Below are 25245 nucleotides of genomic sequence, written 5' to 3'. Positions count from 1 at the left end.
TAAAGCCATAGCAATTAAAATGAAAACCTGAGCTCCTTGTCACCGTCAGCAATCATCACAAACAGAAATATGTCTGTATTTCATCCAAATGCATTTAACGCATTAGTTTAAGTTGCATCTTTTAAACGGAATGCAATAGAATTGAAGTCTCATTAAAGCGGTATGGAAAATGTTACTAGACACCAGCTACCTGTCATATTAAAGTTGTACTAACAATACAGTACTGGACAATTAATTATGTTCTCCAGATTATTGTATGAAAAGGTGAGAAGAACTGAGAAGAGCCCCAGAAAAAAACGGCTACATGTGGGGTCTCCATCTGTAAGAGGTACAGTAGTAGCTTAGAAAAATGTAACATGTAAAGAGAAATGAATCAGCAAGCATTTAATTAAAGTTAAAGCTAATGAAAAGTAATAATGTTGTGTTCAAAAATATCTTGGTACTTGAACCAGTAAAACTCACAAAAATGCCTCCATGTCCTAGTGTTCCAACAGTGACGAAACGAGCTGGTACGGACGTGGCTACCTACAAAACAATAAACATAAAATAACTAGTTCTAGTTAATTATACCACATAATAGAAAAACATATGTATTTGAAACCTTTATGATGTTATTGTGTTACAGGTTGAGTATCCCTTATCCAAAATGCTTGGGACCAGAGGAATTTTAGATATCGGATTTTTCCGTATTTTGGAATAATTGCATATCATAGTGAGATATAATGGTGATGGGACCTAAATATAAGCACAGAATGCATTTATGTTTCATATGCACCTTATACACACAGCCTGCAGGTCATTTTAGACAATATTTTTTATAACTTTGTGCATTAAACAAAGTGTATCTACATTCACACAATTCATTTATGTTTCATATACACCTTATACACACAGCCTAAAGGTCATTTAATACAATATTTTTAATAACTTTGTGTATTAAACAAAGTTTGTGTACATTGAGCCATCAAAAAACAAAGGTTTCACTATCTCACTCTCACTCAAAAAAGTCCGTATTTCGGAATATTCCGTATTTCGGAATATTTGGATATGGGATACTCAACCTGTACTAGTAAATCAGCCTACGAACTGTTGAAAGAGTAGTGCACTACTGTACAGACTACTGTCTTCATGTTCTCCAGGGAGGCTTCATGCTATATCCCAATCTGCCACAGAGATCTCTACTGAGCATGCAGGGGCCATGCTGTGTAGAGTGTCATGGTGGGAGACAGAAGTCTCTTACTTAGCTTTTATGAGAGCGCTGATTAATACCTGCATATAAAGCTGTACCAATATCCCTGCACAGCTACCAGTGTGCACTATGCAGTATACATTCACTGGCTGGTGAGCTACAGTATATGAAACCCCTCTCCGCACAAACTATGCTCTATCACAAATGTACATGCAACAGTGAGAACAGCTGTACCTGCTATCGATCAATAAACTGACAACACTGGTTAAGTAACTGGGCTGTTCATAGTTTGAGTCATCAGGTGGTGTGTGCCTATAGAAACCTGCACACACATAATTTCTAAGGTTGACCCCTCACAGTGCAGCCTGGCTGCGCTGTCAGACGGTCAGCGGGCAATTTTTTTTCAGAGCGGCTGTGTGTGACGTCACGTAGCCTCACCTAAAAATGGTCCCACCTGCCCCTGTTTGTTAAGCCCCGCCCCCTCAATGCCATGGTGATGGCATCCGACGGCCGCCGCTGTCACTCACACTACGGCTGCATCCATCTTGGATGCGGCCCCAATGTGTAAGGTCGCGCACGGCACTTCTTGCACAGACTAGATGAACGCGGCCGCTCCCATCGACCGCATGGCTCTGAATTAGGCCCAGTTTTCTTAGTTAACTGATAAATTGTATTTTTATAAACATCAGTTCAGCTTGCAAAATAACTGCCTTCATTTCTGTGTAGTCACCACTGCTATATAATTAACCTTTAGGATTGCTATATATTATTCCAAGAGGATCCTTAGTTGAATATATAACTGACCTCTTACACTGAGCAGCTCAAAATGAATACTTTTAGTACTGTTACAGTAGCTATCATTACACACAGGTATAATAAAGCAATGTTACAGAACAAACTGCATAAGAAATGGAAGACGGCATTGACAGATAGGATTGTATAACTGTACTCCTTAATTGAAAGGAAATTAATTCCAAGGAAAATATATCTCACATGTTGCTGGCTGCGTATTCCTTTGTCTTTCAGTCTTTTATCTGTGTAGGATAGACACAGAACAATACTTTGAGATTACTATTATCTAATATCACAGCACTTTAATGACAATTGTTTCATTTTACCTACTGTACAGCAATGTACAGTATGAACCTATAATTGGCAAAACCACCAGAACAAAATGAGAGTAAAGTAGCCTTTGGATCACGCCTACTTCCACACACATTGGGATGGGGGAAGGGGGGTGGGATGGGGTCTAGTCTTTATAGGGTCTATTTGGGAACTTTATCTAAAACAATATAATCCAAACCTTAAGTAAAGCCAGGCAAACACCTTCCTACAGCTATCCGATGTAAGATACATTGCACTGTTGTACACCTTCCATGATCCACTGTATGATGAAGCAAATGTCCCACTGGACGTGCAGCACATCCAAAGTATAAAGGCATTGATGAAATGGGCGGATTTGAGGGTACACACTATACGGTGGTCATTGTGATGCGTGGCGAGTCGCAATATTGTCTGCTCTATTGCACAGTATGTACCCAGCTTAAGACTCATTGGTTCAAACCACTTTGATGTGATGGGTGCTATTTAACGCCAGCAATGGCACCGTATCTCCCACCCCTCACGCCCTGATTTCAGTCTGAATTCACTCAAAAGTGCTCACAACCCTATGAGGCTGTGAGCAGTCTTGCGTAAGTTCTTGCTGCCGTAAGTGCGCTTTTGAAGCACTAACACGCAGGTGTGAGAATCTCACACTTAATTGGATTGATCTTATTGTCTAGGATAGTGTAACTGCAACTGTTACAAAAGAACAGAGTTCACACCCCCACCTCCCTTCCTGCCGCCTTACCAAAAAAAAGTCCTTTATCAAAGATTCTTTTCTTCTAAATATTGGAAATGCACTAACAGAATAATATGTGATGCAAAAATACCCTTCACGTCTAACATAACATAAAATGAACAGAAGTATAGAAATGTTTTTCTCTGTAGGCAAACACCCTGTCAGCACTTCAAATAATGAATTATATACTAAGGAAAGGGTCTTGCCCTCTGTCACTACCACATTACCAGTATGCAGCACTGAGATAAATTAGAGTTCTGAGAACAATTTTCTTGATTTTTAATTCTTCCAGTTTGATTCAAATTTTAGTCCCTCTAGAAATACAAGAGCTTAATCATTAACACTATTTACACTGCCCATTTATAACATATATGCAAATATATACTATCCAGGAACCATGGCCAAGCTGCAGCATAAAAAGTTGGTACTGACTAGTCTGATGGTATCTCCTATACATTTCTCTTAAGGTGTGGTCCCTTCAGTCTGTGGCAGATCCTGCGCAGTCACAGATTTTTATTTTCAGTACATGTGTGGTATAGTGCAATCCGTGAAAAACATACATGTAAGCAAATAAGTCTAAGGTCAGTCAACTGTGCGCCTTGTGTTTTCTTTTCCTGTGGGAGCAAACCTGTATTTTCTTGTTATGGAGGGAGGGGGAGGGGGTAATTGGATTGGGACACTAGCAGAGCTGGGGCCAGTCCTGTTGTCTATGTTACTGTTTTGCTGTGTAGTGATACAGACAGAGGCAGAACTCTGGGAGGCAACGGAGTCATCTGCCGCCGGGCTCCTGCTCTGAAGGGGGGCACCTCTCCTCCCATTTTGTGACACCATTGAATTAAGTTAATTAATAGCTACCACTGTCTTTTCAGTGGCCGACTTCCTCACTGGTCCCTACACCTTACAAATCACACCCTCTTTATTATACTGAATATACTCATTTTACAAGTGTCACACCCAGTATGAGAAACCACAACCTATTACACTGGAAGCAGACACCTTACTGATGAAGCTGTTTGCTCCTGTATAGGAAATATGAGAATTTTAACTTTATGAAGATACTTCTCTGACAATTACACGTAACTTCATATAGTTAGAATCCTCATACTTCCTGTACAGGAGCAAATAACTCTGTCAGTAAAAAGTGTGTGCCGTCAGTGTAACAGGTCATGGGTTCTAATCCTGGGTATGACTGCTAAGAAATGTGTGATTTAAAATAAAAGACAATTAAATGTATAAATGCAGTATATATAAATTTTTTCAGAACACTCCACACACACGTGTGTGTGTGTGTGTGTGTGTGTGTGTGTGTGTGTGTGTGTGTATATATATATATATATATATATATACACGCACATCTACATACATATATTTATCTTAATATAGTAAATAGGGGGGCATCAATATTTAGCTCGCCTCCAGGCAACTGGGACGAACTTACGCCACTGGATACAGACTCTATATGAATAAAGGGTGGCCAAAAAGCATACCACATCCAAGTAGAAGCTGTCAGTAGTATACACCCCTCACATCCTATCAAGTGCTGAGAGAGAGGTAGCCATGCAAGATGAGCACTGAATACAAAGCAAGTTGAATACTGAGAATGTACATTACTGGTGGTTTATTACTAGAATATTATGTTACTGCTATTCTTGTACAGGCAATGCAACTACTGCTAACATATTATTGGGCATTGGTGGCATATACTTGGGCATTGCTGATACTGCTACCATAGTACTGGCTACTTTTGCTATTACTGGCATTTCCTTGGCAGGCAATATGGCTGGTAACTTATTTACTGACCATTGCTGTTCTTTTTGGCATATTATTGGGTATTATTGCTACAGCTGCCACCTTATTGGTAATTATTACTGGTTACTGTTAATTGTGGCCTATTAGTGGTCATAATTGTTGCAGGCATTTTCTTGAGAACTACCACTACTCGGGGCTTATTACTCCGTTCTATCATTATTTCTATTAGTCTATTGTAATCAATGTTATCATTTTTTAATGAAGGCAATATTTACAGTCCTTTCACCTTAGACAGTGGTATTATTATGCTGTATAGATTATACCATTTAGTGAGGTTTCCTTCTGCCCTTTTAAAATGTTATACATTATACATTATGAAAGATATAGATATAGCAACTACTTGATAAAGCTACATTAATGCCAGGAATCAATAGACCTACTGTAGTGTAAGTATAATTAGAGAAATTGACCATAGTTATTGCCACATTTATTTTATCCTTGTTATTCATGAATGACTCCGCTGTAGCCCAACTACAGTATCATGTTAATGGAAACTGTTTTTAATTTAATTGACCTCAGACACTATGGCCATAGGCTAAAAGTGACTGACTGTAGAAGAAGCATATCCTTAATTAGAGATCTCTTCTTCCACATCCCTTCCTTACTACGTAAAATGACTTTGTTCGTTTCCTCATGACTCACTCCAAATTCCATAATGTGACTGAGGTCACTCACATATCACATCAGCCAGTTTAAGATTCACGCAACGAACCAGTCACCAGTGAAAAATTGTGACATCCATATACAGTAACTTGTTTTTCCCTATGGATTTATTACCTGCAGACTCTAAATCACAGCAATTGCTCCTGTCCCTTAATGAGAAGGTTGAAGATCCTGCAGTCTGCAAAACATTAAGCTGGAGTAAATTGAGGTCATTTGTCACAAAAAAACATAGACTGCTGACGGCTGTTTAACAAGCATCATGACATCAACACACGGGCTAGAGGAAGACGCACTGTCACTTAGACTTGTTGTGGTTCTGTAATCAGTCATTAAGCATGTTAGTGTCTCTACCTAACAGGTGGTCTCTCAATTGCTGCATACTGTAGGTGTGTGATGCAATGAATAAAGTGATCATTTCCATGCTACGTCCTAACAATTACGATTGTGGAATTGTTCCTTTTTTCATTTGTGAACACTTTCATGTTTTAAAGGTCTCCAGGAGAAAATGGACATGTTCTACATATAGATTCATTTTTCTTCCTGCTGTAATACGTTGGATTAGATTTAAAAAAAAATTGTGTTACTCAAAGCTATTGTCATTATATAACATATGAATTTTTCTTGAACTGAGTGACTGCGGCTGTTAAACATGCCTTTCTATGAGAAATATTAATATTAGTGTTCAGAGAACTTGCACTGAAGCCACTGAGTACATTGCCTAGTCTGTTTAGAAATTTAAGGAACAACAGGAATGTTTTTAGTATTAAAATAGGAAAAATAGCACAGAAAATGACAGTTCCTAAATGTGTTGTGTTGATATCGTACAAGCTGAGTCCTCCCTTCCCCTAAGGCAGTGGTTCTCAAGCTGTATGCTGTGGCACCCTGGGGAGATTTTGGACACTTGCAGGCAGTGCCGGACTGGGGCATGTAGGGCCCACCGGGGGAATACAGTGGTAGGGGCCCATGTTTAGGGGTGTGGCAAGTCTCTAGAGGGGGTGTGGCCAGCCAACACATTGGTTTGCCTAATGATTTTGCAAGTGTTCGTCCCCTAGATAACTATATACAGTAAATACTGTAGTTCATGCATGATAATGCACTAGATTAGTAACAGTACAGTCTGGAATCTGATCACTAGAGGAGGGGGTGGGGGGCCCGCACGCAGTAGGGGCCACCGGTGGTTTCCCCTGTACCCCTGTGGGCCAGTCCAATCCTGCTTGCAGGGGTGCCTTGCATGGGCATAGCCAGAACTTTGTGGGCCCCATAGTAACATTTTAAAGGGGCCCCTGTCCCAGTACTTCCAGATAGACACCACTCCACAGCAGTTGTTAATTTTATGCCCCATATTAGTGCCATAATTAATTTTTTGTAAAACAGTAGTGCCTAAGTTAATGTTATGCCCCATATTAGTGCCCTAGTTTATTTTATGAACCATAGTAGTGCCCTAGTTCACATTATGTCACATTATAGGGCTGCCAATACACATTATGCAACACAATATCCCCAATTAACATTATGACATACAGTGTCCCCAGTTCATATTGTGCCACATGTCAGTGCTTTGTTCATATTATGTAACTTTATAATGCCCTCCAGTTTATTTTATACCACATTACAATGAGCAGGTGCTGGGGCGTAACTATATGTGTGTGTATATATATATATATATATATATATATATATATAATTATTTTTTTTTATATATATATATATATATATATATATATATATAAAAAAAATTATTATTATTTTTTTGTAGGCCCCAAGGCAAAAGTTTGTTAGGACCCTATGTACCACACAATGGTGAAAAATGTATATAACACAGGTAACTATGACAGGGAAGGTGGGCCCCTCTCACATCTGGGCCCCATAGCAGCTGCACTCCCTGCACCTATAGTAGACACCCTTGGTGCCTTGGGCTGGTGGTCCAGAACCAATTCAAATTATGTATGGTCAATGTAATAGGCAAAACCAGTGCTGGTACCTGCCAATAATAAAATATATGTACAAGCAGAAGCAAACCTTGTCCCTCTCCAATAAATGACCCTAAAGATGACATATAAACACAAATTACTTAATTTAATATTTCTAAATATTTCAATAAGAAACAGCCTAGGGGTGCCGTGAAAAAAATTCTGATACTCTAATGATTCAAAAAAGTTTGGGAACCACTGCCCTGAGGGAAGATTTCCCCTAAGGCAAGTTCACTGCATACACAAATGATGAAGTTGTATGGTTTGAATATATATGGCTGCCAGGTGGGTTATCCCCTTGGGTTCCAATATTAAGGAAAAAGTAATGCATTGTGGCATATTCAGTTTTTGACAGCCTTGGCAAACCTTTCCCCTCTCCATCCCTGGTCTCAGGAAGTTACACATAGAAGTGCAGTTCCCAACCTCTTTACATTTACCCTACTGTATCCTTTACTTTCTACAGTTACTCTTTGATTTACTTCTTCCTACTCATGTTGAATCTAGCTACTCAACATGTAAGAACATTGTAATCTATAATTGTATCTCATCCATCTTATTGTGAGCAGCAAGCCAGTACTGAGGAATAATTACAACCTTATGAACATAAAGAACATGTGCTAATTGCGTGTGTTTTTAAAGCTTTTTTAAAATTTTCTCAAGTGTGCAGATAAATACACATGCAAATGTGTCCAATTACAGTTATAGTCAGAGAAAGAATCTCAGACAGCTGTGTTAAATGGCTGATAGCCATTGTGCAAACCATAGAACTCCCATAAAACATCCTCTCTACACCCCTCATATTTTCATAGTATTGCTCCGCAAAGGGTAATCTAATTATTTTACTGCTCCACAATGCTGCTCCCTGCTTACTAATGATAACCTTCCCTCCACTCAACTACTACAGAGGAGCAGACTTTTCCTTCACAGAGTGAGGATTGACACTACGTCTCAGTCACTTTGCACTTCTGTCTGCTATTTGTCTGTTACCCCTCCCCCTTTCTAGCACCTGATATATAATTATCTCCAGGAATGATAGAGCAACTGCCACTATTTGTCTGCATGTGTGAGAAAGGCCTTGAATGGGAGCAGCATTTGGAAGGCATGCTGTTCCTTGTAGTGCTAATGGGAGATCCTGGGGGTGGCTCCCGGGTAAGTTAGCTCTCTGTCTGGATGCGTTTTAGTATGAGTCTTTATCATGAAGCCTTACTGTAGGCAAATCACATGGCCCTATGTGGGCACTGCTATTATGTAGTGTTAGGACTGCTGATATCAGAGAGGCCTTGGCGCAGCTTAGCAACTAAACATGTATTTGCAAAAATGTGTGACAAATTCTCTGATATTCTATTACCATATAGGTACAGCTATGGTTACAGGTAAATTTTTTAGTGTGCTGGGGGGCTACCGGGGGGATGGGAGCACCCCCCACTCTCTGTCTTCTATTTGTCTGTGACCTCTCCCCCTTTCTAGCACCTGATATATAATTATCTCCAGGAATGATAGAGCAACTGCCACTGTTTGTCTACAATTATGTATTTACACAGGTGTGGAATGTTGACAGCCATCAGGGGGTATTCAATTGTTTAAAAAGTCAGTTGGGTGTCTGTTTTTTCCTATCTAATAGACAGGAAAAAAAATAGACACCCAACCGACTTTTCAAACAATTGAATATCCCCCTAATGTCTACATGGTTATACTGTCAACATTCCTCATGTAGACAGTGATAAATGTCAACCTGTAGATATATCATACCCAGTGGTGACCAACCTGCTCCAGAGAGCTTCCGAGCGGCTTCTGGTTCCTGGAGATCATGTGACTGTCTACCTAATCCCTACCCTAACCCTCCCCCTCCCTCTAATGCCTAACCCTAAGGCTAACCTCCTCCCGCAGTGGAGGAGGTTAGGCTGTCGGGAGCCAATTAATCTACAGTACCAGTATATATTTGGAATGCGGGAGGCAACAGGAATATCCAGAGGAAACCCACGCAAGCATGGGTAGAATATACAAACTCCACACAGTTATGGTCATGATGGGAATGGAACCCATGACCTCAGTGCTGTGAGGCAGTAATGCTAATCGTTACACCGTCCGTACTGTTATTGTTGATCTTTTGACTACATCCCATTTACACAACTATTGACACCACTCATATATTATAGATGTTCCCCCAACCCTACTTTACTAAATGATGTCAGTCTCACAACCAGCATCCTTTGGAGACAGAGGATGAGAAAGAAGAAAAGGGAATAGATGGGTATTAAACAGAAACATTAACAAATGTTTGTTACCTGGGGCCGAGTTCTTGTGTGCATCTGACTAGAAGCAGTTCTGTAGTAAGCTGAATGTGATGGTCGTGGTAAAAAAGTTCCTAATTACAAACATAAGCAATATTATATGACTATTATAAAACACCTGAGTGGAGCAGAATTGGGTATTCTAATTTGATACACAACTAATGTCTGTGATGGTACTAGTAAGGCTACTTTCAGATGTGAGTACAGTATTTGGTACAGTTCAATTGTTTTGCATGTTCTTAGACAGGGACTATACCTGTCTTTCAATTCTGAAATACATTAAATGGCACACACATTAATTGACATCCCACTAAGTAGTGGAAAAACATCACCACACCCTCTATTTTTATTTACATTATAACCTTAAGGGAAGGTTAGTACCAAGCAACTAAGTGCTACTAAAAGGGTATGGAAAACTAATATAGTTGTACTATTCAGCAATTCAGAGGGTTAGTGTAAACTTGCTATTAATGTGCAGGGTTTAAAATGGCCCTACCACCATCAGATTGGCCCAGACAGTCATTAACTTGTCAGAAAGCATTATTGCTAATCAGCAGGAGAGGAGGCTCAATATATTTATTATGAGTGTGAGCATTATGTATTGAATAAGATGACAAAACATTAATAATTATTTTATGAAAGCAGTATTATTTAGTATTATTATTTAATAAATGTGTTAGGGTTTCAATTTAATGTTTAATTATACTAATAGAGTGATAATATTTAATAACTAAATGCCATTAGAAATAATAATTGATTGCTAATGGGGCCAACAAATGTATTTATGATAGGGCAACAAATATTACATTAGACAGAATATGAAGCGCTGTCACTCACCAGAAAGAATTTACCACTAATATAATATCACAGACTCAAATGATCAAACATTTAATAATAAAAATCAATAAAAAAAAAATGTATGAACACGGCCAGTGTTACACTTTTACAAAAATAAATAAATATAAACATAAAGACATTTTTTTACATTAAAAACAATGATGGTAATCTTATAGTATGTATATTTTTGACCCGGCTTATGTCGTAAATGCCAGTATAATTAATTAGAACTATAAGCTGTTTTATAGCTTTCCTCAAACCATAACTAGTGGCAAGGAAATTCCTTAAGTTCGAAATAATTATTGATGTGTATTCTATCCAAATGGCAACAGATGTTGTTTAGTTGCAATTATAATAACCACATATGTGAATGGCAACATGAAGTTCTCCACTTAATGGTAACAGCCATTTTGTATCAAATAGCTTCACAGAGCCTGTCTTAATGAAAATTGGGTTATTTTCAGAGCCTCTATTTAATCATAAGGATTTTCTTTCTCAGATTGCATTGCAGGTTTTAAGTTGCATCCAGTTTAAGTAGAGATACTGAATATTGACTGGTAATTTAATGCATCCAACTAATGTGAATTATCTCCAGCAGAATTATTAAATATCCAGTATAGAAATATGAGAAGTTATTCCAAATACTAATAACCATCAATGGATTAACTCAGTCACATATAATAAGCATACCCTCCAACTGTATCTTTTTAGCAGGTACAATACAGTACAGTATTTTTTAGCTGCACCCAGGAACGCTAATGCTGATAACCAAAGTCCGAAATTGCCTGTAGGGCCCGACGTGGGACATGTAGGTGACGTAACACAGCTTGCTAGTAGCTTAAATTTCCTAATAAATATTTATCAAGTGAGTGTAGTCCTGCCCACATTTCTGGACACCACCCCCAGCAACAGGGCCCAGCAGAGGTCTTGATGACCTTTGCTGCAACTAAATGGAAGGTATAAATACTGCAGTGTGCTGTATCTACTCCTGCCACCTGCAAGCTAGCTCTCAGCATACTCCAAAGTATTTTCTCACCCAACTCAGATCCTTGCAAATAAGCAATTGGCCAAAGGCTGGTATGATCTAATGTACACTTTGTATTGGACAAATATAAGAGCCATGACAGTCAGACTTATTTTATATCTATAACATACTTGCCGATATTCAGGCTGCCTCCTGCGGGAGGAGGCAGCCAGTTCGGCATGGTGGGGGCGTGGCTCACCATACTGGGGGCATGATGGAGGAGGGGTAATGCTGGATACGGGTGGAGCGGGGGCGTGTCTGTAAAATTGCATAATTGCGGACCCGCTCCCGCTACACAATGCCAAACATTACAGGCATTGTGAGGCAGGGGGCGGGGCCACGATTGACAGCGAATCACATCATCGACTCCCACTGTCTGTGGGAGTTTGCGGGGGAAGTGCGGGCAGGTACTGTTGGCTGGGAAACTTGCCCTCTCTTAGGGGGGGCCAGGAGTGGCACCCAATTTTTGGGAGCCTCTCAGCCATTCCAGGGGAGTAGGTAAGTATGATCTATAATAATGCAACTTTGACTGCTGGGGAACTGGATTGTTCCTCTCTTCTATGTACTATTTTTCATGCATTTTTATTACTAAATTTTAAATTTGCTCCCCCAGTTTCACGCCACTAAAATGTTGCAGTAACAGTTCACGGACCAACCACGAACCATCATCCACAGTCCCAGGACCTCATTAGTTTTCCTTTTGTTTGTTTTGTTTTTTTAAAACATCCATTGGAGTTACTGTGCACACACTCTCACTAGTCAGCACACAATGGGCCTAATTCAGAGTTGATCACAGCAGCAAATTTGTTAGCAGTTGGGCAAAACCATGTGCACTGCAGGGGGGGCAGATATAACATGTGCAGAGAGAGTTAGATTTGCGTGGGGTGTGTTCAAACTGAAATCTAAATTGCAGTGTAAAAATAAAGCAGCCAGTATTTACCCTGCACAGAAACAAAATAACCCACCCAAATCTAACTCTCTCTGTACATGTTATATCTGCCACACCTGCAGTGCACATGGGGGGTCATTCCGACCCGATTGTTCGCTGCAGTTTGTCACAGCGCAGCGATCGGGTTGGAAGTGCGCCGGCGCATGGCAGTCGTCAGTGCCCAGCGATCGCCTCTGAGATAGTAGGCACGGTCCGGCCAACGCAGGCGCGGACGGACCGTTGGGGGGGCGTGGCGCAGCGGCTGCGTGACGTCTCACGCAGCTGCTGTGGCCAGCGGCAGTGACACACAGCTCCCGGCCAGCCACAGAAGCTGCGCTGGCCGGGAGTTACTCCACAGATACAAAAGCATCGCCTCTGTGTGATGCTTTTGTATTTGTGCGGGGGGGGGGGGGTGCGGCACTGACATGCGGGGCGGACTAGCCCTGTGCTGGGCGTCCCCCCGCATGTCTAAGTTCATGATCGCAGCTGTGCTTAACTTAGCACAGCTACGATCAACTCGGAATGACCCCCATGGTTTTGCCCAACTGCTAACAAATTTGCTGCTGCGATCAACTCTGAATTACCCCCAATGTAAGCCAAGCCCGATCTACCTCATCTATGCAAAGCCCTGCTCAGCCAACATGGGGCCTGATTCAACAAGTGTTGCAGCCACTGGGATTTGTACTGAGACGCCCACCGGCAGCTTTGCAAATCCCAATGACCACGTATAAAGACGCAGCATTAGAAGCAGATCATCCTTCTAAGCAGAGGAGTATTAAGAGAGGAGGAGGCCTGTGTGCAGTCTCCGTCTGGGCCCCCTCCTCTCTAGCGGTGCAGAGCAGTAGACTCTAAGCACTAGGGTCTCTAGGAGACCCTAGCGCTGTCCCAGAGTCTAGTGCGCATGTGCAGACCTCTGGGAAAATGACACAGCAGTCATTTTCCTGGTGATTTTCCGACTGCGTACTCTAGATTGGTAATTGGTAAGTATTGAAAAAAATGGGTGCAGGTTGGGGGGCCCACTGGACCCAGAGGATCGTGTGCGCCACACACACTGCTCCCATTATAGATACGCCACTGCTTCTGGGTAACCCTATGGCTACTCAGAATGACTGACGGAACTAAGACGCCAATTCGGTCGCTGGTTCCAAAACGCCTGAAAATGGTGGCAACATGCTTGCCTTTTCCTAATCTCACCCATTACCAGACACAAACGGTCCCTGTCAGTCTGCGTCCAAATCCTCTCTGCAAGTCATCAGGATGCATGCGATGTGTGATTCTGATGCAGGCACAGTAATAATTACTTAGAAAAATGCAGAAATATCGGAATAGCACACTGTGCATCTCTGATCAGGCACACTAAGCGCTATTGCACATCCACAGCATTTCTTATCCGCACATCACCTTACAGCCACAGCTGAGGGGGTCGCTACTCATTGCCAAGAATAAGCTCTGTACCATATCTATCCTCCTGTAATGTTACCTTGCACCACCTGTAAAGCAAGCAATCTGGAAATGAAGGTGGCAGGGGAAAGTATGTGGCCCCGAAAGCCAGAGATTTTTTTCACTAATGCATTTCTGTTTCTGTTCTCAGATCCGGAGTGAAGTGTTTCTGATTGGGCATACACATGGGCCTTCATTTCGAGTTGATCGCTCGCTAGCTACTTTTTGCAGCCGTGCAAATGCATAGTCGCCGCCCACGGGGGAGTGTATTTTCACTTTGCAAGTGTGCAATCGCATGTGCAGCCGAGTGGGACGAAAACGTTTTTTGCAGTTTCAGAGTAGGTCTGAATTTACTCAGCCCTTGTGATCACTTCAGCCTGTCCGGTCCCGGAATCGACGTCAGACACCTGCCCTGCAAACGCCTGCGTTTTCCCTACCACTCCTAGAAAATGGTCAGTTGACACTCATAAATGCCCTCGTTCTGTCAATCTCCTTGCGATCACCCCTGCGAATGGATTCGACGCTAGAAGCATTGCCCAGCAATGATGTTGTTTGCACCCATATGAAGCACGTGCGCATTGCGCTGCATACGCATGCTCAGTAGTAACCTGATCGCTACGCTGCAAAAATCGGCAGTGTGCGATCAACTCGGAATGACCTCCTTGGTGCGATTTAACTAAGGATATGGACTATACAGTCCATAACGGTAATAAACATAGTGCATATCGCATACAGCTTGCAATGCCGATGCACGCTCCCGCTGGGGGTTGAGATCGCAAGCAGGGCCGGTTTTAGCCTTTGTGGCACCCCAGGCAAAAATAGGGGCGTGGCTTCATAAAGAGGCATGGTCAGTTATGCCCCCGTTCGTGCCCCCAGTAGAGTTGTGCCCCCGTTTGTGCCCCCAGTAGAATTGTGCCACTTACAAAAAATAAAATAAAATAAAAGTAAATTAATTAATACTCACCATCCCCGCTCCTGATTCCCGACCGCTGCTGGCCTCAGTCTCCAGCCACCGGCGCTGCTCCTCGGATCTATGGGAGAGACGTCATGACGTCTCTCCCATAGCACAGCATAGACACTAGAGGTCAATTATGACCCCTAGCGTCTATGTGCCGGTCCCACAATGCCGTGTGCGGTGACAGCACCGCACAGCACCGGGGGGCACCACCAGTAGCGGATCTTGCCAAGGCGGCGGCACCTTCCAGAAGGCGGCGCCCGGGCAAAGATCCCGTGTGCCCGCAGCAAGATCCGCTACTGATCGCAAGTAAAAATAGACTGTGCAGGCAGGTCAATTTTGACTAGAAAGTGTACAATCTAATACATTGTATAGTCAAAATTGACTATAGCAAAAATCTCACAGAGCCAAAATCGAGCCGTGTGTATAGTCAATATCAGTGGATTTTGGCTCTAGGGTGATCAAGGAAAATCGCATAGTGCAAATCTGCCTATAGGCAGAATCGCACCGTGTGTATGCCCCATTAGATGTAAATTAGGGAGGCCAATCCCGGGCCATTTTTCAATCCCGGGTATCGGGATTGAAAAATGGCCGATCCCAGGATACCCGGGATTGGCTTTTAAGTGTGTGGACGCCCCCTCGCCCCACCCTGCCCCACACACATTACTAACCGTATACCGCGGGCAGGCGGGTGGGTATCTCCTGCACGCCCTCAGTGCTCGGCTGACGGCGCAGCGTGACCTCATGCTGCACCGGGGGAGCCGGAAGGAGGAAGACGGGCAGCGTCTGGGCATCCTGTAGATGCTCAACGCTGATCCCTCAATACCCGGGATTGGACCGTTCAATCCCGGGATTGAATCCCAGCCGTTTTTGGCCCTATATCCCGGGATCCCACCGATCCCGGGATTGGCCACCATAAAGTAAATGTATGTAAATAGCAATGTGTGTGCCTTTAATGATGCATCAGGAAGAAAAAACTTACTTTCAAAAGCATGAGCAGAAGACTCCCTCTTCTCCAGCAAAAATGGTATGGTAGGAAGTCGGTTCAACATGGAGTAATATTTTCCAGCGTTGCTAGAAGCAGTAGAGGGTCGCTGCTGGGTAATGTGCACCACAATCAGGCATTTTCCCTGACAACAAAGATACTGTTATCAACTTTACAACTGGATGGTCTGACCGTGAGCATTGTGTCACATACAGTTTGTCTTTATGATGTGCGGTCGTCATTATGTAGCTAAATTAAATCCCAACTTCCACATAATCATACAAGCTTATGAATTGAGTAAAATAGAGGAAAAGTGTGGAAACTGGAGGATAATGTGTTCTACCGCTGAGAGCAAACAATAGGGTTCCAAGCACTTGTACTGTATATTCAATGGAATGGTGACACTGTATCACACATGGCAAACAATATAACATAGCCCTAGTCACACAGCCCCAAATTGATCTATCAAAAAAACATGCCTTTTGGTCTAGTCTCAAACTAACTCAGATGCCTGAAAATCAGGTGACTTCCTTGGTAGCTCCTATCTCTACAGAAGAAATTGAAGGGCGATTAAAGCATTAAAACCAGGCAAAGCCCCGGGACCTGACGGCCTATCTAATAATTATTTTAAGATTCTGTTACCCCATATTTGTGAGCCTTTGAAAGCGCTTTATAATTCTATACTTTCGGGACACTCTTTACAAAGTTACTTTAATTCATTATTTCTTAGAGTTTTACCAAACCCAGGTCGCAATCCTGAAATTTCAGGGTCCTACCGGCCTATTTCATTACTGAATACAGACTATAACATTTTTACCAAGATTCTAGCCGATAGACGAAAGATTATTTTGCTCTCTATCACTCATCCTGACCAGGGTTCACTTGGGTTCGCCAATCTGTAATCAGTATTAGAAGGTTCTGATGGTGATGCAGTGGCTGAGATCATTGGAATGTTCCAATACTAATATTGTACTTTCCCTTGATGCCGAAAAGGCATTCAATATGGTCACTTGGGCCCACTTATTTGAAACACTGCATAAATTTGGGGCCCCAAATGATTTTATAGATCTGTTTTCTCATCTTCACACTGATCCTGCTACCCAGGTGTTAGGAAATGGTCCCCATCCCCTTCATTTTATATCCAGAAAGCCACTCGCCAGGGTTGTCCCTTATCCCCTTTACTTTTTGCATTGGCTTTGGAACCCCTGGTGATTGCCCTCCGTGGTGCCTCCTCATTAAGGGAATCTCTGTAGGAAACATGGAAGTCAAATTAGTGTTATTTGCTGATGATATGCTGTTGTTTATATCTGACCCTTGCTATTCTATATCAGCTGTTGTCTCCACCATAGATGATTTTGGATATTTTTCAGGGTATAAGGTAAACCTCTCCAAATCAGAACTACTTCCCTTGTCAGGAGATGTGTCTAAATTTAGTGAACATCCCATATTAGCTCAATTCTCTATTGTTAAAAAAGCTCTCAAATATTTGGGCATTTTGATACCTGCTTCACTGGAGTCTGTATATAGGGGGTAATTCCAAGTTGATCGCAGCAGGATTTTTGATAACAATTGGGCAAAACCATTTGCAGTGCAGGGGAGGCAGATATAACATGTGCAGAAAGAGTTAGATTTGGGTGGGTTATTTTATTTCTGTGCAGGGTAAATACTGGCTGCTTTATTTTTACACTGCAAATTAGATTGCAGATTGAACACACCCCACCCAAATCTCACTCTCTCTGCACATGTTATATCTGCCTCCCCTGCAGTGCACATGGTTTTGCCCAATTGCTAACAAAAATCCTGCTGCGATCAACTTGGAATTACCCTCATAGTGTGAACATCCGACCGGTGTTGGCGGCTCTGTATGGACTCCTGACTGGCTGGATGAACTTACTCCTGACTTTATTAGGTAGCGTTACTGTCCTCAAAAGTATTGCCTTCCCAAAACTTTCTTACTTAATACAGATGCTGTCCTTCTGTCCTACTAAAAAAGATAGGCTTTATGTAGATTCTATATTTTCTACATTTTTATGGGTCGGAGAGAAGCCTAGAATAGCATATGCCAAATGTAAGCTGCCGTGTTCTGATGTGGGTCTGGGCATCCCAGACCTAGAGGTGTTTAGCAGCGCAGTTTTCTTCCGATACATTGTTGATTGGCTCTGTAAATGTCCTGGTTTTTACAAATTAGAGGAGGAACTGTTTGCCCCTTTTTTCTCTTAGTGCACTCTTACATACCCCTAAAAATAAGCTACCCACCCAGTTCAGAGCACATATTCTATTCTCAGACACATATGCAGCCTGGCATATGTAAATACTAAATTACAAAGGATTCCCAGTTCTTCCAGATTCACTACATTCTGGGGTAACTCTGGCTTTAGTCCTGGCATGAAGAATCCGATATTTAAAAACTGGAAGGAAGTTGGCATTTCCTCTATTCGAGATGTATATGATCGGGATCCGGTCTTCAGGTCGACTGCACTTAGGTCGACACTCATTAGATCGACCACTATTGGTCAACATGCATTAGGTCAACATGGTCTAAAGGTCGACATGGTCACTAGGTCGACATGGACAAGGTCGACATGGGAAAAGGTCGACATGAGTTTTTAAAAAAAAATTATTTTTCTTTTTTTACTTTTTCATACTTTACGATCCACGTGGACTCCAATTGGGAATAGTAACCTGTGCCATGCGCAGCGGTAGCAGAGCGAGGCATCTTGCCAGAAGCATGGTGAGTGAAGCGAGCCATGCGAGGGGATATGGTGCACTAATTGGGGTTCCCGGTGACTTTACAAAGAAAACGACACCAAGGTGTTTTTTTTAAACGCATGTCGACCGTTTTCCATGTCGACCTTGTTCATGTTGACCTAATGACCTTGTTGACCTAGTCACTGTCGACCAATAGTGTTCGACCTAATGACTGTAGACCTGGTTACTGTCGACCCTATGATCCACACCTTGTATGATCCAGGGGGATCTAAGCTATTATCCTTTGAGGAGTTTAAAAGAAAGTTTAATCTGCCGAACTGTAATTTCTATATGTATTTACAAATCATAGGCAAACGCAGGGGGGGTTTCTGGTTGCCTGGAAACCCCCCTCCTCTCTGCAAGTTTCTCAAATTATGACAATAATAGCAATAGTATATAATACGATTACTAGAGCTGCTGCCACATCATGCAGGTTATGGAACAGAGTGGAGCTACTGCACGTGCGCAGTGGTAGCAGTTTTTTCTACCAAGTTTGCTCTATGTGAGGAACTGAGTCCTCAATCAGTGCTCTGGACCAGAGAGTAGCTACCAGGAAAAAGAGACAGGAGCTTATCATGTGGTGGGAGAATGTGTGCTTAGAAAGTGCAGTACTGGTTCTACTATAGTTGTGTACTTTATTTATAGTTTGTTTAACCTTTTATAGTTTGTTTAACCTTTTCCTGACCACTTCTTTATATAATTTAAATGTTTGATACAGCCCATACTATAGACCATCTAAAGTTTTAAATATTAATAATGTATTCCATACAGTATACAGTGTATAAAAAGACCAATGTGTGCATTAATGTCCAGGGACGTTACTAGGTTCTTCTACCACTCCCCCAGTCTCCTGCACTTGCTCCAATGTTCCGCAGAGTGGGAGATTGTGGACTACATTTGGAAACCCCCCTCTAGAAATCCTGCGTTTGACACTGCAAATCCTACACTTTATTCAGACGATGCCACCACCTATGGCCTCTTCTGAAACCTCTGACCCTGTACAAACCATTCTTTCAATTACATGTACCTCAGTATATAGACTGCCTTATTTTTATGCTTACCTTAGAGTGCTACAGGGGGAAAAACTATGGAAATGTTCTCTTGCTAAATTGCGGGAGGATATTACCGAGATCCCAGGCTATTATAAGACGTTGAAACCATGTCAGATAACATTCAAATATCTGCCTTCTGCTCAATTAGAGGAAGTGTATTTCAAAGTTATGATGGCCATTCTTACAGTGGCAAAAAAAAGTAATTTTGAATCATTGGACAAAAAGATCCTTCCCCTCTTTGGGTGAATCTGAAAAACACACTTTTATGCATATTATACTTCGAAAGTCAAGCCACCTTTACTGAATATTGAACATGGGGTAATTCATTTTTATAAAAAATGGGAACTCTTCATTAATAGTTTGGATTCTGACACACAGGCACATATTGAAGAACTTTTTGAGAACACAACTTGGGTCTTATACAAACGCATTGATCTCCCTTAAAGAGGCGTATTGAGTGGGCAATAGTGTTGCTGGATAAACTGTCTTGTCCCCTCCTTTTTGTGTGTTCCCTTCTGTATGTCTGTTGGTTATGTCTGTTTTATGTTGATTTAGTTCTACTTCATCTTATTTTGAACTTCAAATTACTATGTATTTCACTGATTGTACCATGTTCTGTGTATACATATTTGTAAGCATTTTTCATATTCTCATTTATGAATACTTTGCACTTTGGGTCCATATTTTTGATTCATGTCACGCTATTATCCTGTTCATGACTGTACTTTTCTATGCCTTTGATAAATCTAGCTATTAATAAAAACAGTTTTGAAAAAAACAAAACATGATGAAGATCTTTGACCTCAGGTTGTCATAGCACGAGTGTTAGTGACCCAGTCAAAGCTGAGATGTCCTTTAACCATGATCAGTTGGAGTTTCTGACTGCTTTAGGTAAGGCATTTTCATATGTGCTCTAGAAAAATATTCTGTACTACAGTACTTGATGTTTGCTGCAGGTGAAAAAGACATTAGGAAGCATGTCAAGACAATAGGAAGCATGTTAAAAGCTAGCAATAAAAAATATCACAATAATCAAAACGAGTATAAAAGGTGTCAGAATAAACACTAGGGAGTTCCTAAATAGAACAGCGTATAAAAACAGTACTTTAAACAGTGTCATAAATTTATAGCATTTGTAGCATACTATAGCTCCTTAAAGTCTCTCATACCTCTTTTAGACCAAATTTAACGGGTCGCAGCCGGGAGCCTGACACGGGTGCTACCCGGCTGCGACCCGCATCAGGCCCCTTTCCCACCGCATTTACCAACCTGGCATATTGCCGGGTTGGGGACATCGCCGATGACACGGCGGGGGCAGCGCTTGGAGATCACATGATCCCCCTTGGAGATCACATGATCCCCCCACCAATCCCCCTTGGACGCAATTACCAACAGCCCACCCTCCCCCTACCTAAACAAAATTACCAGCTTCCCTCACTAGACAAAATTGCAATTAGAATGAGGTGAAAAAAAGCTACATTTCTGGTTTAGTACAGTTAGATGCTGTTAAATCTGTTTCCTTTAGTGGCCACAGTATTGTGGGGATAAAGGATAGAACAGACAGGTAGCATTGCGTTTTGCTAAGAAGGCAGTGATGGATGCATTGAACATTTCATTAAAAATGAAAAAATGTCTACCTTATGTGCTCTTCCTGATGCAGGTGCCTGGTGCCGTGTCTTTAAACTTCCCGCTGCTTGCTGCCCACATCCATGCTCTGGCCCCACCCCCAACACCACCCAGCGCCTGATGTAATGCCAGATGACGTAATGCATCAGGTGACGCGACCGCAAGACTGCTACTAGGATCTTCTAAGCGGCTCCGACGGCTTGCAGGTACTACAGCGCAATGACTCAGCCGGTCAGGCCGCTTGTCATTGCGCAATGGTGGGACGCAGTGGGCCGGGCAGGATCGGTTCACGGGCTGTATTTTGCCCACCCCTGTTAAATGTCCTCCACCGTAGATTTCATATTGTTCCTGCAGCAACCTACTTTCTTGTTTATATATGTGTTCTCTGATACTCCAGGAAGAACCAACCTGGTATCATTACACTGCAAGACATTCACCAAAGAGTATTTAGGAACTAGAAGTTCAGGAGATTTGAGGGTAGAAGTGGTGTAGCCTCACTGTGAATAAGCCACCTGATTTACTTCCACCCCATACTGTACCTCATAAAGGATATTGAAAGATGAAAATGCAATGCACATACTGTACTACTTATCTAGATGACATAGTTGAGGCGAGTGTCCATTGGAAGGCTCATCTAAATAAGCTCAGCACAGGCCTTACTGTCAACGTGAAAATGTTGTCTTAGGGATGGTTGGAACCAAATATCTAGGCAGTATTATAGAAAATGGTTGTTAGAAGCTATTGGTTAATAAGATCCCGGTTATGAAACAATTTGCTATACTGCACCTCAAGAAAAGGTATGTGGATTTGTATGATGATTAGAACTCACTGCATAGAAAACTAACATACTATTTAAACATCCTGAGCCCATAATAGTATTCAGCGGACTCCTGAGTTTCAGGATGTGTTTGGAGAGTTTAAAGAAGAAATTTGTGAGGTTCCTGTTCTTAGGTCCCACAGTTTTAATTTTCAGCTTGTTCTCCAAATTGATGTTATATGTATTGGCCTTGGGGCAGACCTTGGCTAAAGTCGTTGTTCCTTTTCATTCACTTCAACAAAAACAGGTAATGATAATGCATTTCAGCATTTTGTGTGTGAGTCAAATAAAGGAAAAACAGTGTAAACTGATTGGTGTACTAAAACGATGAATATAAAATGTACAGAAAGGAGGAAATATGGAAATGAAAAAGCTATTGTTAAGAAACACAAGCTTTGCTAATGAGGCAAATTAAGGGACTTTCCCCATGTGCTCACATTCAGCTGGCAGATTTCAGGGTGCGACTGCATTCATACAGGTCAAACAGTACACCTGAGCTAATCAGATTTATATAGGACAGGAGGGAGCTGTCAGACTTAAGTAGAGTCAGGTGGGTTTAGTATGAGCCGATTAGGATTGGATCCGGACTATAGGTCTACATACATTAGATCACAAGTCATTAGGTCAACCCCAGATGGTCGACAGACCCAAGGTCGACATGGACTACTGGTCGACATATGACAAGTCGACACTGGAAAAGGTAAGACAGGTTCAAATGCCTCAAGCCACAGATTTCAGTTCACATTCTCAGGCGGGTGGGAGCAGAAATCGGCTAGTCACGGGTATTCGGCTTGAGCAACTGAATAGCTTGGTGCACTGATGCTGGGGGCTACATCTCAGCAAAGAGAATTGAATTCCACCCACACAGGGCCATCTTAATAGCAGTGTAGGCCCCTGGGCACAGCAATGCACTAGGCCCCCTACCTGTCCTCCAGCAGTAGGGGTGGGGGGGGTGCTATCAATGGCAGCTTTGATGTCCAGCGGGCGGTAGGGGGTGTTCTATCTTCCACTCAGCATATAGGACCTGGAGCAGTAATTACTGCTAATTACTCCTTTACTGCACAGATGGGGCTAAACTATAGAAGGGGGCATTGGGCTGAATGAAGGGGCCCTGGTACATGACTTCCAGGGTGGTAGGTGGTGTTTAATATGTAGGGGAGGGGTGGATAGTGGAGTGGTCTTAATTTTCATAATTTTCCGGTGGGAGGGCAGTTTGCTTGACTAAAGATATCTCCAGTTCCTGGAAATAGATTTCTTTTAATAGGATAAAACACTAGAGAGTCCCACCTTTCAGGAGGTACTGGGGACTTGGAGATCAGAGTTCAGGAGCCAGAGCAATCCACCAACGAAAATATAAAACTGCATACCAAGGGCAGGCTGTAATGCCACCCGAGTTCGGCGGCCGTGTGTGATGCCGGCCGAACGCTGACTTTTTTAAAAAGGGGCAATCACAAGGCATAACCATGTTTGAGTTTGCAAGGGCATCCCGCACGGCCAGCAAACATGGGGCCCGCTTCAGACCTGATCGCTGCTGTGCGTTGTCGCAAAGTGGGCGATCAGGTCTGAACTGCGTATGCACTGCAATGCACAGGCGCGATGGACCGCAGCAATGGGGATCAGCGGGCAGCGACGGGATGGTGCAAAAATTACAAACACGCTGGCGAACGCTAGGAGATTGACAGGAAGAGGTCATTTGTGAGTGGCAACTGACCGTTTTCCGGGAGTGTTTGGAAAAACACAGGCGTGTCCAAGCATTTGCAGGGAGGTATCCTAACGTCAGTTCCGGTCCCGGACAAGCTGAAGTGATCAAGGCGGCAGAGTAAATCCTGGGCTGCGCAGAGACTGCACAAAATTAGTTTGTGCAGCTCTGCTACACATGAGAACGCACACTTGCACAGTTAAAATACACTGCTTTAATGTCTGATATTCCCCAGGGCTGATTTCCAAAAATCTGCTACCCCTGAAAAAAGGGGACCCTCAGCTATCTGCCTAGGGCCCTTATACTCCTGGAGCCCTTGGGCAACTTCCCACAGAACCCATATGAAAAGACGGCCCTGTCCCCATAGATATTTCCTGCAAAATATGTAGACTTAAATTAGTCATAGTTTCCTCTCAATATTTGCATTCATTTACTATGTAATAAATGTCAGCATAGATGTGTAATACATGTAATTAAATAATAAGCACAGGATTTAATGACTGAGAATGGTAGAATTCTATTCAGCAAGTCATCTCCGAGTCATGTCAGCAGTTTCCTCTTGCATAATGCATATAGTATGTTGAAATATTTCAGTATGTACAATCAATTTACATAAACAAATTGCAAACGTAATATAACATTGTACAAATATTACTACTCTTGTAATCCACAGCAACAAATTAGTTAGCATTTTATCGTAGTATAGTGCAGTAAGACTAGGGAAAGAAAATATCACTGTGCAGCTTTTTACTGGGGTACAACACATGGGGTCTACTTGCAGTAATTAAAATTTTTTTTAAAAGGGATTCTCCCCCTCTTTTCTTCGTAATCTCAATTTCCAAAGTAATAATTTGTTGCTATGATCCCCCCTACAACATTGTCTCCTACTATCCACATCTAGGCATTGATGAAGAGGAGGAGTAGGACAAGTAACTCAAGATGCAGGAAGCAGTTAGCATCCCGGCGGACAATATACCGACGCCGAGATCCCAACGAAGGACAGAAACCTGGCATCACTATACCGACACCGAACGGGATGCCGGCATCAAAATACTGACAGCCGACATCCCGATCGTCTTCACAGCGGGACGCACTGCCTTCCTGCCCCCGGGGGGGGGGGGGGGAGTTTGGTATAGGCTGCAGGAGGGGAGTTAGGGTTAGGCTGCAGCGCCGGAAAGGTTAGGGTTAGGCACCGGGGAGGGAGGGTTAGGGACCATGTGGGGAGGGTTAGGTTTAGGCAGCGGGGAAGGGAGGGTTAGGTTTAGGCACCATGCGGGAAGGGTTAGGCACCACCCGGGAGGGTTAGGGTTAGGCACCTGCAAAGGAGGGTTAGGTTTAGGGTAGGGAAAAGGTGAGGGTTAGGCACCGGGGA

The 25245-nt window shown here is 42.5% G+C and overlaps 1 protein-coding gene across 2 annotated transcripts in view; it reads right to left on the bottom strand.

Moving 5' to 3' along the window:
* Positions 1 to 25245, bottom strand: part of LOC134925262 (uncharacterized) — a 212545-nt gene that overhangs the window by 31023 nt on the left and 156277 nt on the right. For both annotated transcript variants that reach the window (XM_063920904.1, XM_063920905.1), the window contains exons 11-15: positions 15929 to 16076; positions 9757 to 9836; positions 5616 to 5679; positions 2183 to 2223; positions 463 to 525 (exon numbers count right to left, since the gene is read on the bottom strand). In XM_063920904.1, coding sequence (XP_063776974.1) covers positions 463 to 525; positions 2183 to 2223; positions 5616 to 5679; positions 9757 to 9836; positions 15929 to 16076 — 396 coding nt within the window. The remainder of the gene's footprint in view (positions 1 to 462; positions 526 to 2182; positions 2224 to 5615; positions 5680 to 9756; positions 9837 to 15928; positions 16077 to 25245) is intronic.

This window comes from Pseudophryne corroboree, chromosome 1, assembly GCF_028390025.1.
Source record: "Pseudophryne corroboree isolate aPseCor3 chromosome 1, aPseCor3.hap2, whole genome shotgun sequence".
Lineage (NCBI taxonomy): Eukaryota > Metazoa > Chordata > Amphibia > Anura > Myobatrachidae > Pseudophryne > Pseudophryne corroboree.
Note: the sequence above shows the minus strand (reverse complement) of the source record. Positions and strands in the feature narration are given on the sequence as shown.